This window comes from Stegodyphus dumicola, chromosome 2 (genome assembly GCF_044657685.1).
Source record: "Stegodyphus dumicola isolate Sdum_Otavi_A_Nest chromosome 2, ASM4465768v1".
In the NCBI taxonomy this organism is placed as follows: domain Eukaryota; kingdom Metazoa; phylum Arthropoda; class Arachnida; order Araneae; family Eresidae; genus Stegodyphus; species Stegodyphus dumicola.
Genome location: NC_140769.1, coordinates 197,980,116 through 197,995,969, shown reverse-complemented (window position 1 = coordinate 197,995,969; position 15,854 = coordinate 197,980,116). Strand labels below are relative to the sequence as shown.

General features: G+C 32.1%; 1 protein-coding gene across 2 annotated transcripts in view; it reads left to right on the top strand.

Moving 5' to 3' along the window:
- The window catches only part of LOC118186901 (neprilysin-2-like), a 120,505-nt gene that overhangs the window by 78,103 nt on the left and 26,548 nt on the right, over positions 1-15,854 (top strand). For both annotated transcript variants that reach the window (XM_085810343.1, XM_085810342.1), the window contains 4 exons: positions 6,428-6,674; positions 10,274-10,372; positions 12,438-12,515; positions 12,601-12,707. In XM_085810343.1, the coding sequence (XP_085666469.1) occupies positions 6,428-6,674; positions 10,274-10,372; positions 12,438-12,515; positions 12,601-12,707 (531 nt within the window). The remainder of the gene's footprint in view (positions 1-6,427; positions 6,675-10,273; positions 10,373-12,437; positions 12,516-12,600; positions 12,708-15,854) is intronic.

The window sequence follows — 15,854 nt, the reverse complement described above, 5'->3', positions numbered from 1 at the left end:
GAAAAACAATGCTACTTAAAGACATCAAATCTTGAATAACGTAGACCTCCACTCGAATATAGGCATCTACAAGCCCGAATTCGGAATTTGTTTTATTATCTATTTCATATTTTGTAAAACTTTAACGAATTTTCGATTAACAAACTCGGGGATTTAAAGCGTTCCATTAACATTGACAACGCGTGAATTTTCCAAGCAGGGATGTTTTATGCACTAAATTTCTTTACACTTCTTGCTTGTATTATGTTGGTAGCGTAGCAACGCAAAGACGTTACGATGTTTATTTTGCGTTGAATGACTTTGAATGTCTGTATCACTTTTCAAATCCCGTTTTGGATCTCCCGTGAAAAAAAGGCGCCTTTGGGCGTAATATAAAATCTGAAAACTTTCAGATTTTGTATTTTTTTTAACAATTATAATTTTTTTTTCATTTTATACAGGACAAAGTCACATACGCCAAGAACATATGAATACTTTCTCAGATTAAAAATGTTCGCTGTTTTTCAGTTTTGTTCAACACGCATTTTCCACTTCCGTTTTGCTGGAACTATTTATCTTATATTTGCTTGAGAAATAATTCTTACATTTTTCTAATTTTGAGGAAAAACATATTTATTTGCCATTCTAATTCTGTAATTTTGAGAAAATTCTATTGCTACTTGTTAAAAACATTTGTTTCTTACAAAAAAAAAATTAATTAATTTATGAAAAACGTATTCGTAAATCCTCTAGGGGCACTCACGATTTTATGCTGATAGCTTGTAGATATAACCTTAAAATTAATTTCTTTATATTATCTCAATGATATAACCTTAATATTAACTTGTTTATATTACCTCAGTGTAAACCACTCGGCAGCTATTTTGTCAGAATATCAGTTTTTATCTATTTTATTTATGCTACTACTTTGTGAATTATTATTTTCTTAAAGTATAGTAATACTTCTCGTAATCCGAGTAAATGGTTTTACTGAGAACCATAATAGTTCTACTGAGAATATCCCTGAGTGTTTGATACCGGACTAAAAATGAACTTAAGTGTATTAAAGAAAAAAAGATGATTAGTTTCAAACTAAATTTCTTATTAGAAATTTTTTTTAAATTCATATCTTTCGAAATTAAAATTGAAGAATATACATTTGGCTTTACTAACGAGTTAGTTTATTCTAATTATCTTTGCCGTCTTTTTCGCGTTTCGTTTTCTTGCCAGAATGCTAATTTCTAGTTCGCGTGTATTCAGATGAGGTAGACAGAGATGATAGTTAAAGGAAGGTTTTAGATGGTAGAATTAGTGCATGTTCCGCCTGCTGAAGGCCACGTTTGCTACTTTATTCTCTTGAGGGTTGGTTATCTGCAGCGTTACGTTATTCTCACCATTAGGCTTGTCACGCCGATGTTAGATTTTTGAGCTAACTTGCGCTTATTTTGTCTGTGTAGCCTTTCGGCTTACCTGCGATTATTTTTGTTTAGTTTCAGTTCCTTTGCATTGTAAGTTAAGCCGTAAATACTGGCTGTTTCTGTAAGCGAGAGCAGTGCCTTCAGTTAAACTTTTATCTGAGTTAAATGAAATGGTCTTTTACTCCCTTCCCACGTGTCTGTCGTAATTTCAATGACATAGTGACAAGTCACTCAAGTCTTAAGTAGGTTTCTCGTAGTTACCGAAAGAACAAGACCTTATAATGTTTTGTGCTCTAACTATTGCAAAATCGATATCTGCCCATTTTCCTGCTTTGGCTATTTGTTCTCTTATATTTCTTTCCAAGTTAGAATGGCCCATTTTATCGTTCAACAAATTATAAGGCTAAAGGTATCGAGGTGGATGATGATTGAATATCGGGATGAACTTCTGCAGTATACTCTGGCAAGATTTCAACGTTCACGTAATTTTTGATAGTTGTTCAGCTGGTACATTTAATGCAGGCCCTTTCAATACAGTCGCTATTGTTTATGTTATCCATCCATTTGTCATAAGCTCATTCTTCATTTACGTTTATTAGACGCTTCATTATTTAGATCATTAGTACTGGATTGGATGCACTCAATTACATGTTATCCTCACTTTCTCCAGTCAACCTGTCAGAGCTGGAGGACGAATGGCCGAAATGCATGTACATATGCAATGGGCCTCAGAAAAATTTTAAATACATATCGCATCGCATAACTTTAAAATCACGTATAAATAAATTGCATATAAAGAGGATTGACTGTAGGAAGGATAAAAAAGAATATTTATGCATTAAAAAAATTTTATATACTATTTTTTAGAATTTATTTAAAATTTAATTCACATAAATTTATTCGCCCAAAGAGGAAGAAGGGCTATTAATTTCATTTTGGCATTTTGCGTCGTGCACTATAAAATGGCGTTTCACTTTTCAAACTGTTGCCACCAAATAATAGAGGCCAACATTATATTTAAAGAAATTAAATAACGAAGAATATGCATGAATGCATGTATGTTTCTCGTATTATGAAAAAAACAACGGTTCCTAGAGACATCAAATTTTGAATAACGTAGTCCTTCATTGGAATATGGGCATCCAGAAGCCCAAATTTTTTAATTCGTTTTATTATATATTTCCTATTTTGTAAAACGTCAACGAATTTTTGATTAACAAGCTGAACAATTTCAAAGCGAGCAACGGCAACATTGTACGGAGGGGAGGCGACACTTTTTATCTCCAGCGCGAGGGACTGTGTATCGGACATTCTAAAGATGTGTTCTTTTTAAATATTTTGCGATACTGCTATTGAATTGAATTCTATGGTTTAAGTCCGAAAAACACGATATTTAATAAATAAAAGTAACACGCAAAGCATTAAAAAACCGCCCTTTTGCGCGTAATATAAAATCTGAAAACTTTCAGATATTTTACTTTTTTAATTACTTTTTTTTAATTTTTAAACCGGGCTGATCGAGGCATGACTATGCGAGGTATTGCTATATATTGCTTGATGTAGTGTATCAACTAAATCACAACCTGTATCAAGCTGTGGTCTAGATGGCAAGGTCTCTCAACAGTGACAATTTATTATGTACAATGCATTCTTAATATATTTGGAGAAATATATTTAGTTTGGGGCAGTTTCGAACATCTACGGTATGAACTATGATGGTGACCTAACAATGACTGTTTCCAATTACAGCCTATATGTGGCACAACGAGACCAGAGTAGGTCCAGCAGCGCAATAGATAGCAAAAGTAGAATGCTTAGAGCAGTGGCTCTCAACCTTTTGACTAATGCATACCATAAACAAAAACTGAAAAGCTTTAGTACCACAGCTATATTTTACGGTGATTATTTTTCAATTTCTGAATAGGAATATTAAAAAATGTATATTTTTTGCCATTTGCACAACTTATTTGCTATTTGTATTATATATGCACTCGTAAAAAATATTAGATTAAAATTAGTTACCATTTTAATTATCAATATTTATGTTATAATATTTTCATTCTAAAATTTAGTGCGAACTTTGGGCCCTGTTTAAGAAAGGTCAATTTTTTTATGTATGGTCTTATTTCACTTAGTTTTAACCGTAAATTAGGATCCAGTTTTAATTTTGTTAAGTACTTTTCAAATATAATATAGAAGAAACTCCTTGCTCGCACAAATAAGTTGTGAGAAAAGGAAATAAAAAAATCTGAAAGGTTTAAGATTTTAAGTTACGTCCAAAAAAGCATTTTTAAAAGTTTTGTGTGTTAACTTTATTTATTAAATATCATGTTCTACGTACTCAAACCATGAAATTCAGTTCAACAGTAAAATCGCAAAATAATTTTTAAATGAGCATATATATCATTAGAATTTCCGATGCAGAGTCTCGCGCACTGGAGATAAAAATGCTTTTTTTTCCTCGCAGTGTTGCCATTGCTCGCTTTGAAATCGTTTAGCTTGTTAATGAAAAATGCTGAAGTGTTACAAAATACGAAATCGATAATAAAACAAATTTCATACTCAAATTAGGGCTTCCACGTAACCCTATTCTACGGAAGATTACGTTATTCAAATTTTGATGGCTCTAAGTACCGTTGTTTTATCACAATGCGAGAAATATACTTACATTCATGCAGATTCTTCATTATTTAATTTCTTTAAATATAGTACAGGGCGATATTTGGTTGCAACAATCTGAAAAATGAAACAACGCTTATGGTGAATCGACCCAAATGCCAAAAGGAAATTAATAGGTCCTTCTGGGAAAATTGCCTCTTTGGACTAAACATTTAAAGCTTTTTTTGAAATGCCTTTAAACTCGTTTTTTCGATTCAGCCAAAAGTTAACAAGTGTGTTATTTTTTAAGTATTCAATTCAAGTTCGATCACAGAAAATTTCTACCAATTGTTCTTTTTCTTCACGAGGTAAACTTTCAGGTACATTTAAACAAAATGGATTCCTAACCAAATTTTTGCTTTCCTAATCCTCGATAAAATACATGTTGAAATTATTTATTAACGAAAAACAATGATGATTTTAATGTCGGATGCTAATTCTTCTTTTATTTTCAAATTATTTTCGGTTAGAAAACTTTCTAAACGTGGTAAAAAGCTTAAAATATTATTATCCAATTCTTTGATTATTAGTTAGAATTTTTTATCATCATTGCATTTATGTTATCTCTAAGGATAAAGCAATTTAATATATTTTCCTTGTAATCTTAAATTTAATTCATTTCACATTTCAAAAATATCAGCTAAATATGCTAAACGCGCCAACCATAATTCACTAAATAAACATTTTTGCAATTCAAATTTTGAATCACAAAAGAAAACTTGAATTTCTGATCGAAGTTCAAAAAGAAGATTTAAAACTTTGCCTCTGGATAAACTACCTTACTCTAGAATATAACAAAAGAGTTTCATGTTCACTGCTTATTTCACAGCATTAAATCATAAATATTCTTAAATTTAAAGCTCTTAATAAAGTTAACAGTTTTCACAGCTTAATTCAAAACGATTTTCAGGTTTTCTGGGAATTTGTTTGACTACTAAAGCTTTAAGATGAATGGAGCAGTGAGTAAATTTAATTTCATTTCCATTGCTCTATCATGAAGTGATAAACAAAATAAATACTTTTGTCAATTAATTTATCTCCTTCGAAACATATGTAAACTAATAATTGGGCAAAGCTCGTTATGCCAGTAGTTTCATCCAATTGTAATGCAAAATACGCACTATGTTTTAATTTTTCAATCTCTTTTATGGGAGTGTCTCTTACATGGAATTTGCCATTTCATGAATTCATCAACTTACTGTATAATTTGATAATGGAATATTATTAAGTTTATTAACCGCTTTCTCGCTGAATAAAGTTAAACGATATCCTTAGCTGCAGGGTAATATACGGTTTTCTTCAATAGTGCGAGCCTATCCAGTCTTGATAATTCTTGGGCTTATTAGCTTCTAAAGCTTTTTCCCTTGAAATAAAAAACAACCTTTCTTCACTTGTTTATTGATTAATTTATTGATTAATTTCCTCTTAAAATATCCTTCAGATTTATCCTTTAACTGGCATGCTTAGATTCAAGACGTCTTTTAAGAAACGGTGGTTTCTTACTTTGACTGGTTAATATTTCACCGCAAACAACACATTGAGGTTGATGGTACATTTCATCTCCACTCTGAGTAAACCCAAATGATAAATAACTTTTATTATATTTTCTATAAAAAATTTTTCTTTTCTTTTTAATATTTTTAGTGCTAGTAGATTGTTCTGTATCCATCACCTATGAATCATCACTTTTCTGCTTAGTCAATCCCAGCTAGTTTTCCGTTATGAATCTCTACTTTTGTTTTATTATTATTTCACAAATATTTAAACGCACAATGTATTACGAGTTCTTCAAAAACGACGATACTCTCATATCGCGTAGAAAAGTAAAAAATACAAAGCAACAAGAAGACGAAATGCCTGCTTTTAAAGACAAATCGACATAAAAAATTATTCTAATTGAAAATAGAGCAATATGAACCCGGAAATGGTGGAAATATAAAGTATAAATATGCTAATAAATCGCTAAACTTTAAAAGAATTTGAGATACTATTATCTATTTGTAGGAACTTTTTTTTTATTTTCTATTAAATACAACAACCATTTCTATTATTTCTTTTAAAAACATCATTTAAGACAAATTCTGTTATGTGCATGGCTAAAAGAATATTTGGGAAAATAAAAACCGATTATTTTGCTAAAGTCTATAAGCGGCTACTAACCTTGAACAAAGCTCAGATCTTATAAATTTACAAGTGTTAGAAAAAAACTTAAATAGGATTCTGGGTTGTTTAATTTTGAATCTAATAGTTAAAATTCTTTGTTTCTTTGGGTACCACCTATTTTTCTCTTGTGCACCAGCGACAGTACGCGTACCACCGGTTGAGAATCGCTGGCTTAGAGATAATCTATGACATTTTTCTTTTCGTTACAGAACGTTGGCTAATTACATGATGTGGAGACTTATCGACCAGTCTTTGCCGTTATTATCCTGCACTGCAAGGAACCTAAACGAAAGGACAGATTCCTTAATGTGGTGGGAACCCCCTTTATACACTGAATGTTACACAGCTGCAATTTATCGTTGGAGATTTTGCATTTCTCTACTTCAGGAAAGCATGAGAACGGCCGTCAGATCCTATTACATGCAAAGGTACCTTGCAGAAGAAAGTAGGGAAGACGTAAGTGATTAAATGAATAAAATTGTTTTATAAATTAATGCATATCCGCAGTTTACAAACCATATGTGTGAACATAGGTGGATTGGGTATTTAAAGAACTTAATGTTATATATTAGTTTATTAATTACTTGCTCATTTCGTAATTAATTAAATGACCAAGTAATGAAACCTCTGCGATCATGATAATTTCAAAAGAAATAAAAGGGCAAATCATCTAATAATCACTCTCAGCACATGTACATATGTGAGCTAAATAAGTTCAAAGCATTGTGAGTTTCTTATTGTCAAAAGATTTCATTTAGAATTTGCTGCTGCTGACAGATTAATGTAGAATTCATAAACTATATATGTTAAGACTTACAAATGCTTTCTATATACATATGATTTGACTTAAAATAAATAACTGAAAATGTTTTTAAAATAATATGAGTAATATTCAAGTTTTATGAATCATCTAGTATGCAAGCTCGCAATTGAAAATTAATGAAGATTGAATTTGTTGATTATTAAATAGTTGTCGAATCCGCTGTCTGTGTTATAGTCGACGTGGAACTCATTCGTATTTACTCAAATGCTTATTGCATTAAAATCACTTTCGTATTCAAGGGTAAAAAATTATAAATCTTTTTTGTGTGATCCAAATAACCTCAATATTTTTATAATCAATGTAACTGCGTTATGCTGAAGAAAATTAGCCTTGCGAATATCATATTACTGTGCTTCAGAGAAGATCATATACGGAAAGCGTGTTCATAAACAGCGCACACCAGACAAAAATCCAGCTTTGCTATTTTTTAACAGCCAAATACATGACGATTCACCACTTGCTAAGTATGGCGGAAGCCACTGGTCTTTTAAGTTTTTCACCTAAGAAATCTTTACCGCCCAAGGGCCATCTTTGACGCAATGGTAACTCGTATCATCAAGCCCGGCTTCAAGCATACGCCTTCTGGATAATCACCTTAGAGGGCCGAATTTTCAAGAATGCCAGATAAGTTGTAGTGTTCCACCCTTTTATCTAACGACTTATAAGGATCTTAATTTTACTAACGTTTATTTTATTTTAAAACTTTACTGTCCTCTCTTATTTTAAACGTCCGGCAAGAATAAACGCATTAGTCTGCTTATGCAAATAGTGCTTGCAAACTCTTAAGTATTCAAGTATAAGTTGTGGCTTTTCGCAAAGAAGAGTTAGAGAGAGAGAATGAGCCTTTTCGCCACTTTATTTCACGCGTGCTTTCAGTCAGTTGCTGTCCGCCTTTATGACCAGAGGTTCAGTCCTCTTGATATTAAAGACGTAATGTAGTTTTCCCGCAGTTTGCATACTACATGCGTAAACATCTAAAAGGCCAAAGCGTGGTGTTACTAGTTTGTGTAAAGTATTCAAGTTTAGCTCTCATTTAAATTTAGTTAGTTGTAGTTATTATTAAGTTCAGACCAGAAGTGCTGGTCTTTGTATCCCGAAGTGCGGGAGCACCTGTGAATGGTGAAAGTAAAGGATAGTTAAACCCTTCCTCTTTCTTGTCATCTCTTCTACAGTTTAAAGAACATAGTTTAGTTAAACTCACTGTCCTACTCAGGACACTTGCATGTTTTCAAAACAGCTAAGAAGAAATAGCAGTCCTGATAAACTAAGTGTTGAGGAACCTAATGAACAGCTAAACAAATAATCGCTTAAGTTCATAAATAGAAACTAAACTCAGGAAAGTTTAGTTACCCGTTGTTGCTCAAACTAAAGATATATAGTCGCCCCTTTTCTCAGCGCGTACAGCAAAGCCTCCATTTGGGCTTAAAAGTGTAAGAAATAACAACTTAACTAATGATTAACTAAAGAGATTTAGCCGAAACTAGCACACGTCTAAACTAGTTGGCCCCTAAATATCGAACTATCTAGCGAAGCTATCAAAGGCATATGGTACGGCCGAGCGTAGTAACAGCTTAGAGAGACGTGGCCAAAAGGCAAACTCGCCCTATTCAGAAATTCTGATTCAGTGGAACTTAAATATTATCTCATTTGCATTAAACGCGATTCTAAAAACTCGTTCTAGTAAGGATTTGTAAGCTGAAATTAGGGGAGACAGGAAAGGAGCTTTCACTTAAAAATAACTGTTATAAACTTAGGATAAGCCTTACATCGTTGCTCTCACAAACGGCATCAACATAAAAGCATATTTTGCTTTCAATTATTAATATGCTTAACGTTTACTAAGCGTCAAATGGTTCTGATCGACGAGGCCCCCTAAAATGTTGGGCGTCGAGATTACCTCATATAAACCTCATATGAACCTCATATGAAACTCTGTATTTCCGATTTGGATAGCAGAGAACGCACCTTCGCTACTCACCATATACTGGGACAGGTATATTTTAGTAGTTTACAAATGCTCCAAGCTTCTTAAAGTTGCTAAAAATGATTATCACTTTAGCGTGACGAATTATTATAACTTCTTTATAAAAATCTGCAAATGAAGAACAGACTTTTGTAATACGATTAATTAATTAAAAATTATTTTTATTCTAACGTATTAAACATATACGCTAGGGTTCATACATCTTGTATACTTTCAATAAGTAAATTTGAATGCACAGTCTTTTTCCCTCATTCTAAGCATTAAGACACAGTTAACCTAAAATTATATATATATATATATATATATATATATATATATATATAATGATTCGGTGAGATGACTTGCTGATAAACAGCTGCGCGCATGGAATGACACAGCCGTGTGTAGATATCTTCAGGATTAGAAGATACATTAGTGACACAATAAGGGAGAAGAAATATTTTAGCAGAAATGGCTTTGATTCATACACAGTAACAATAATTATCTGGTAATTAAAACAGATTCACATATGATCATTATGGGTGCTTTATGCACCCACACAATTTTGAAAGCTTACATCGTTTTTAGACGAAGGACCCTAGTGAAGCAGGGAAACCATTCGTGGCTAGCAAAAGTAAGGCAAAGCAGGGAAAAAGAGAAAAAAAAAACTGCGCATTTAATAGCAATGGTATTTATAATAAAAATTTTCTTTAATCTAATTGGTGAGAGTTATTCCTGTATTACAGCGATTACATAAACGAATTAATTTTGAAATACGCTCTTTAGAAATAGTTATGACTATTTTTAGAACAGGTAGAGGAAGAAATCAAGTTAAAAAGAAAAATTAAGGGGACACTGCTAATTTAAAGTAATATATATGTATATATATTTATCTTACACACACATACCCACATATGTAGATAGATAGAGAGGTAGTGTATTTGTTATCTTCCGCACACGCCCCACACATATATTTATATATACATGATATTATTTGAAACAAGTAGTATTAGTAGGCAGGTAGTGTGATTTTTATTTTACAACGCTCACATCTATATGTAATATAGTATTTGTTTCAAACAATATTCTGCTTTTTAGTAGTTACAAAAAGGATATTTGAAATATAGTCAAATTCAAATTGGAAAAATTATAATGTTTCACAGTGGATTGCTTTAAAACTTTATTATTTAACACCTTTAACCATACAAATAAGGGTATTAACATGGTTCATTGTATAAAATTATTTTATTTCCTTTTATCTTCCCTCAGGCACTAAATATGACGGAATATATTCGTGCAGCATTCATAAATGTACTATCAAACTCAACCTGGATGGACGAAGAAACTAAAGAAAAAGCAAAAGAAAAGGTTTTGTTAATTTCCTTCTGTTACTTAAATGTTCCAAACAATAAAATTCCATAACCTAACAGAGACTAATAAAGACTGTAATAATGCAGTTTTTTCATTGCAGAACACTTTCGATTTAACTCTAAATATAAAGGTGAAGTATTTGCTACAAATCGTTTGCTTTTAAACGCAGTTTTTAAAAGGTTCCACATGTCTTCTAAGTTTTTTCTATGTGTCTCATTTGTACCGAGAGGAAGTTAATTTTAAGTATTTAGCTTTTTTACTGATTCGTAGCGCTCATTTTAAAGTCCCATAAGTCAATGAGAACTTGATCAACTCAACATTAACAAATTAACTGTTGATCAATTCACTATTGTTAATTTGTCATTCAAAGATATTAGTATACCTATTGCTTTCTTAAATTAATAAGTGATATTATATCTTGCATAATAATACTTCATTCAGGCACGACAGTGATTTCGTACACAGGTGTTTAAATTCATATGGAAAGGGATAAGTTCCATATGCTTAACATACAAAATGCTTCTCATCGTAACAAAAAAGAAATGTTTGAAACTACAGTTAATTCTAATTATTCTAAAATATCAATTTTGACTAGAAAATAAGCATACAAATTTTCAACAATATATTTATCCAATCAGCTCTATTCTGAAAATCATTCGGGTGTTTTCGTGGTTTCTCCATGTGTAACATGTATACGAGCCAGTTTCCCTCAGATAACCCTCCAAGAAGGCATCCCCACCCTTAGGCAGATAGCCTTCGAGACCTTAATCACATAACTAAACCATACTGATTTTTTTTCTGAAGAAGTGTTTATATAGTTACGGATGCTTTCGTTATCTAAACAGAGTATAAAGGAAATATATGATATGGACACTACATAACTTCCTTGTATGGCCTGTTAAATTATACACACTTTTTGCTGCACTTCACTTTAACTTATTTCCTTGAATTATTCTAACTTAATTAATCGACCTCTCAAAGCAAATTGAAAATGACATCAAATTTCGAAATTAAAAAACCCCATCAATTTTTGTCATAGGGAATCAAACTTCTAATTATATATATATATATATATATTTCATAACGAGTATAAAACTTTCCCAAATATATATATAGGAAACAAAAGATCGCATTAAAAGCTAGATTTCGTTATTTGTCCAAAATTTCTTTAAAATTTGGCATTGCCCAAACATGAACATCTTCGTCCTTTAAAATACTTCTCTGATTGAAAGTATATGATTACGACCAATGATTGCTAATATAAAAGCTGGATAAGAACCTGTAAGTCAGATAAGGAGGAAGGTATATATGTATATATACGTTTGTTCTACCCATTGCAATAAAAAACGGAGGTGAACAACTAGATGTTATAACAGTTCCATATTCGAAATTTTAACGCTCTACGCTAATCGTTTTTGAGTTATGCAACCTGAGGTGCACACATACATACATAGCTATGTACGTATATCCGTACAGACGTCACAAAAAAAATCCCTTTTGAACCCACTTTGAATCCATTTTACAATCCATTTTGAAAAGAGACAGTTCTTTATTCTGTCGTACGTACAGATGTCATGCCAAAAAAATGTCCAATTGGATTTGGGAAAGGCCAAAATGGTTATTTCCTCGCTGATGTACGAGTATTATACCCGAATTTTTTGTGATAACAATATTTCCTTTGCTTTGTGCAAGGAAGCAAAAAGGATAGCAAGTCACAAATTAACACTTTCTTCGTAGATATTCCTCATAAAATATAAATGAATATATTTCCAGAAAGCTCAAATCCATCCTCAAAACTTACTCGAAAGTCAGGTTTATTTGATTCATTTCTTAGACTGAGTTTTTAAACTTGGAAATAAACCTTCGACCTCTATTTGTCCAGCAATAACACTGAAATATCTTATATATTAAACAGCTTGCAAATTGTGACCTATATTTCTAATCTTCGCTTTGAATGCTTTTATATAACTTTCAGATGCACATAGAAGCAATAGTTTTATTATTACACTCACCGAAAGGTTTCCAGAATAAATAAAAATACTTATTTGTTTATATTTTGTAGATTCAGGCTGTACAGTTTCATATTGCCTATAAGAGAGAACTTTTGAACGATTCTTATGTCAATGACTTACACCGAAATGTAAGTAAATTATATTTAGTATCATATTTTCACGTATTCATTTAAAAAACTTCCATATTCTAAATAATCGGATTTTTTTTTTCAGTTAATTATTCGGAAGGAAGACAGTCATTTTCTTAACGTCCTGAAGATTTTCAAGTGGTTAACTGACAACAGCTTCTCGCGTCTTCGAAGTCCAAAAAAATTAGAGAAGTTTGTAATAATTTAATTATAATTAACAATATAATTTTAATTTTTTTATGCTTTTAATAAAATAAAACTGTAAAAGAGGAAGTGGGAACATCTGTAGCTACGGACAGAATAAAGGGTTCTTTATCCAAACTGGATTATGAAATGGATATAAAATAGATTCAGAAGAGATATTTTCGTGACGTACGTGCGTATGTATGTATCTCGCATAACTCAAAATCGAATAAATGTAGAACGTTGAAGTTTTATATACGCGACTGCTATAACATCTAGTTGTGCACGCCACTTTTTTGCTTCAATCAGCAGCACCATATATATATATGTGTGTGTGTATGTGTAATGATTCCAAATGTGTAATGATTCCAAATATGTAGATGAAGACATTGTAACTTTAACAGCTTGCGGTATTGTGTAGATAGCTGAGGATACCGTAGTGGCTTGAAGGTTGGCTGAGAGGGAAAGCATGACGTATTTAGCACAACGGATCTTGAAGAATCACAATTTTTATTTTTTTTTTACGTATATCAAGCCACCTTTTGCACACAAGATGTTTCCTAACTATATTTGAATACAATAAGTTTCATTTTGACGTACGACGTCATCTTAAGCAAGTAAGTGGCAGCAGTATGGATGAAAAACGTCTTGCCAGCAGGAGAGCTTATGCAAAAAAGGGAAGAGTGTCATAGTACTTTAGAGGAAGAAGGGTGGGAATCGGAAAAGTTTCACTTCCGAGTTTTGGTTTACAATTAATTTGATTGGACAAGAGGTATCTGCATTAAAACGTTACGTAACATAGAAAAATCTGGAATCTCGGAGAAGAGACATTTAAGGCTAGATCACCAAACCAAATTTAGAATGTTAATTCCGTGGTCGTCTATTATTTTTCAAAGCAGCCATCGTATTTTATTATATCATATATATATATATATATATATATATATATATATTCCCATCCTGGTGGCCGGCTCGGTGAGTTCAGGTTTTTATTCTTATATGTTGGTAAATTGCGACTATTTTTAATGATTGAATTGTGGTGTTCTTGTGTTCTGGTTAAGAATTTGATATCCTTAGTTGATCTGCTTGGAACAGTTTTAGAATTATCAGCAATTTAAAAGTATCGATAGCCCTAATGTGGCAGCGTTTACATTTGAAACTCTTAATAGTATAGTGAATAAGTCAGTTGGTGTACCAATTTCAATGTCATTGTCATGATCCTAGATCAATTCATCTTTGTTGGTTCATTTTCATCCATTTATGAATGTTATTGGTCAACTCTATTCACGGAAAATAAACTGGCACACTCACGCAGGTTTAACAATAACATGAGCTATATTTTCATTTTTGAAATACAAATTATCTTTTCACAAAGTATTTTTGGTTCACAATTACATCGAACGCACAACTAATATATTTCCTCTTTCAGTTAATAAAAAAAAAAAAAAATAAACCAAAGGAATACAGAAAAACAATCCAAAGTTTTCTCACATGAGCATGCCGTCCTTCTCGCATAAACCACGCTTCTCCTTTTCTGTTGCCAGATTTTTCCTCTCTTTTTTTTTCAGATAGCGGTCGTTGGCTTAACTGTTCTTCCAGCAGGGTTGTGTCGGTAGCTTCCCCTTACCGAGTGTGTGCATGACAGTCATTGTGCCCAGTAGGACCAGACGTGTAAACGTGTGTGCACAGATAATTTGGTCTTCTCGTACGTTAGCCGATTAGCTTGTGTTGGTGTAGAAACGCTAATTTTAATTGCAAAAATTGATTTTCTTTAACTGCTGTTAACTGTATTTGGTGTTCTAGTTTTTTATGTAATTTACAATTTTTAATGAATATGTTTTGAATTTTTATGTATTTTTGCCTTGCCGGGAAATGAGAACTGAATACAATGAATAAGAAATATATCTCTGATGAAATTCGAGGAAATAAGTTTAATAAAGTGCAGCAAAAATGTATGATTTAAAAGGACGTACATGGAAGTCGTGGCGCCCACGTCAGATTTTTTTATTATATTTTCATCTTTGAAAATCAGTTTTCGGCAATATAAGCAGACAAAAAATGAAAGGAATTTGACAGCGAGTTTTGAAAAGTCTGGATAAGAAATACGCAGACCACTGGAGAGCTCTATTTAGTAGACTAATCATGATGTCCAAAAGCATTTACGAAGTTTTGACAAACACAACGAAAGCTGTGATCAGCGCCATTTTGAATCTTAAAGTGCTGTATCTACAATGTATAATGATCATCAGTGGCATTAGTTGGAAACTTGATGGAAGTAATTTTTATTGTTCTCTATCTCAGGACGTCTTGATGACAGATAGTAAAAGGCATTATTTTATTCATAAAAAGTTCTTTCTAAAGTAGTCTTAATATCCACACGAATGCTCGAGCAATTCGTAGAAGTTTAAGATTACATATTTAAATCTGCAAGATATTTAGAGTTGATCAAATTTACATCACTGGCAATGAATCCAATTCATAGCGGGAAAAAACCTTTACTGAGTCGACTGAGTCATATTTAAAATTGATTGTGTAAAAGTATTTAATAACGTCCTTGCACACAACAAGTAGCTTTACTTTTCCTGTAAGTAAGGTCTTTTGCAAAATGATGTGGTAGTATTTCTAACGCTAAGAATGCAAAATAAATTCATTTGCTATCACTAGCATTGCATCTGTTGCGGTAGCATAAAGTGGAGGGTTTTCCACACTTTCGGCTGAACTGAAATTCTTCAATTTAGTATGTATTCCATAATAAAAAGTATAGATCCCTGATTTTTATGCTTAATGCTTGAGGTATTTCTTCAACGAACTGAACTGTAGATTCCTCGTGCAGAATTTCGCTTGCCAGTTGTGCTGTATCATCTTGTACATCGAAAACTGTACTGGCGCTTTATAAGTAAGAAGTAAGATCGAAAGAAAACAGGAAGAAACTGGGAGTTTTATTGTCAAAGAATTTTTTATTCTGATTGCCAAAATATCTGCTTTTCTACAATAGCATCTGTCTAATGTAAGAGACCTCACTTTTTTATCATGGATTTTTGCAATGTAAATATGTATATGAAATTTTCGTTAAGCAGATTTCAGTGTAACAAAGTCCATAGTTTGTGACTAGGTATTTTAATGTTTTTAATACTGTCATTAGGTTGTTTTATACCT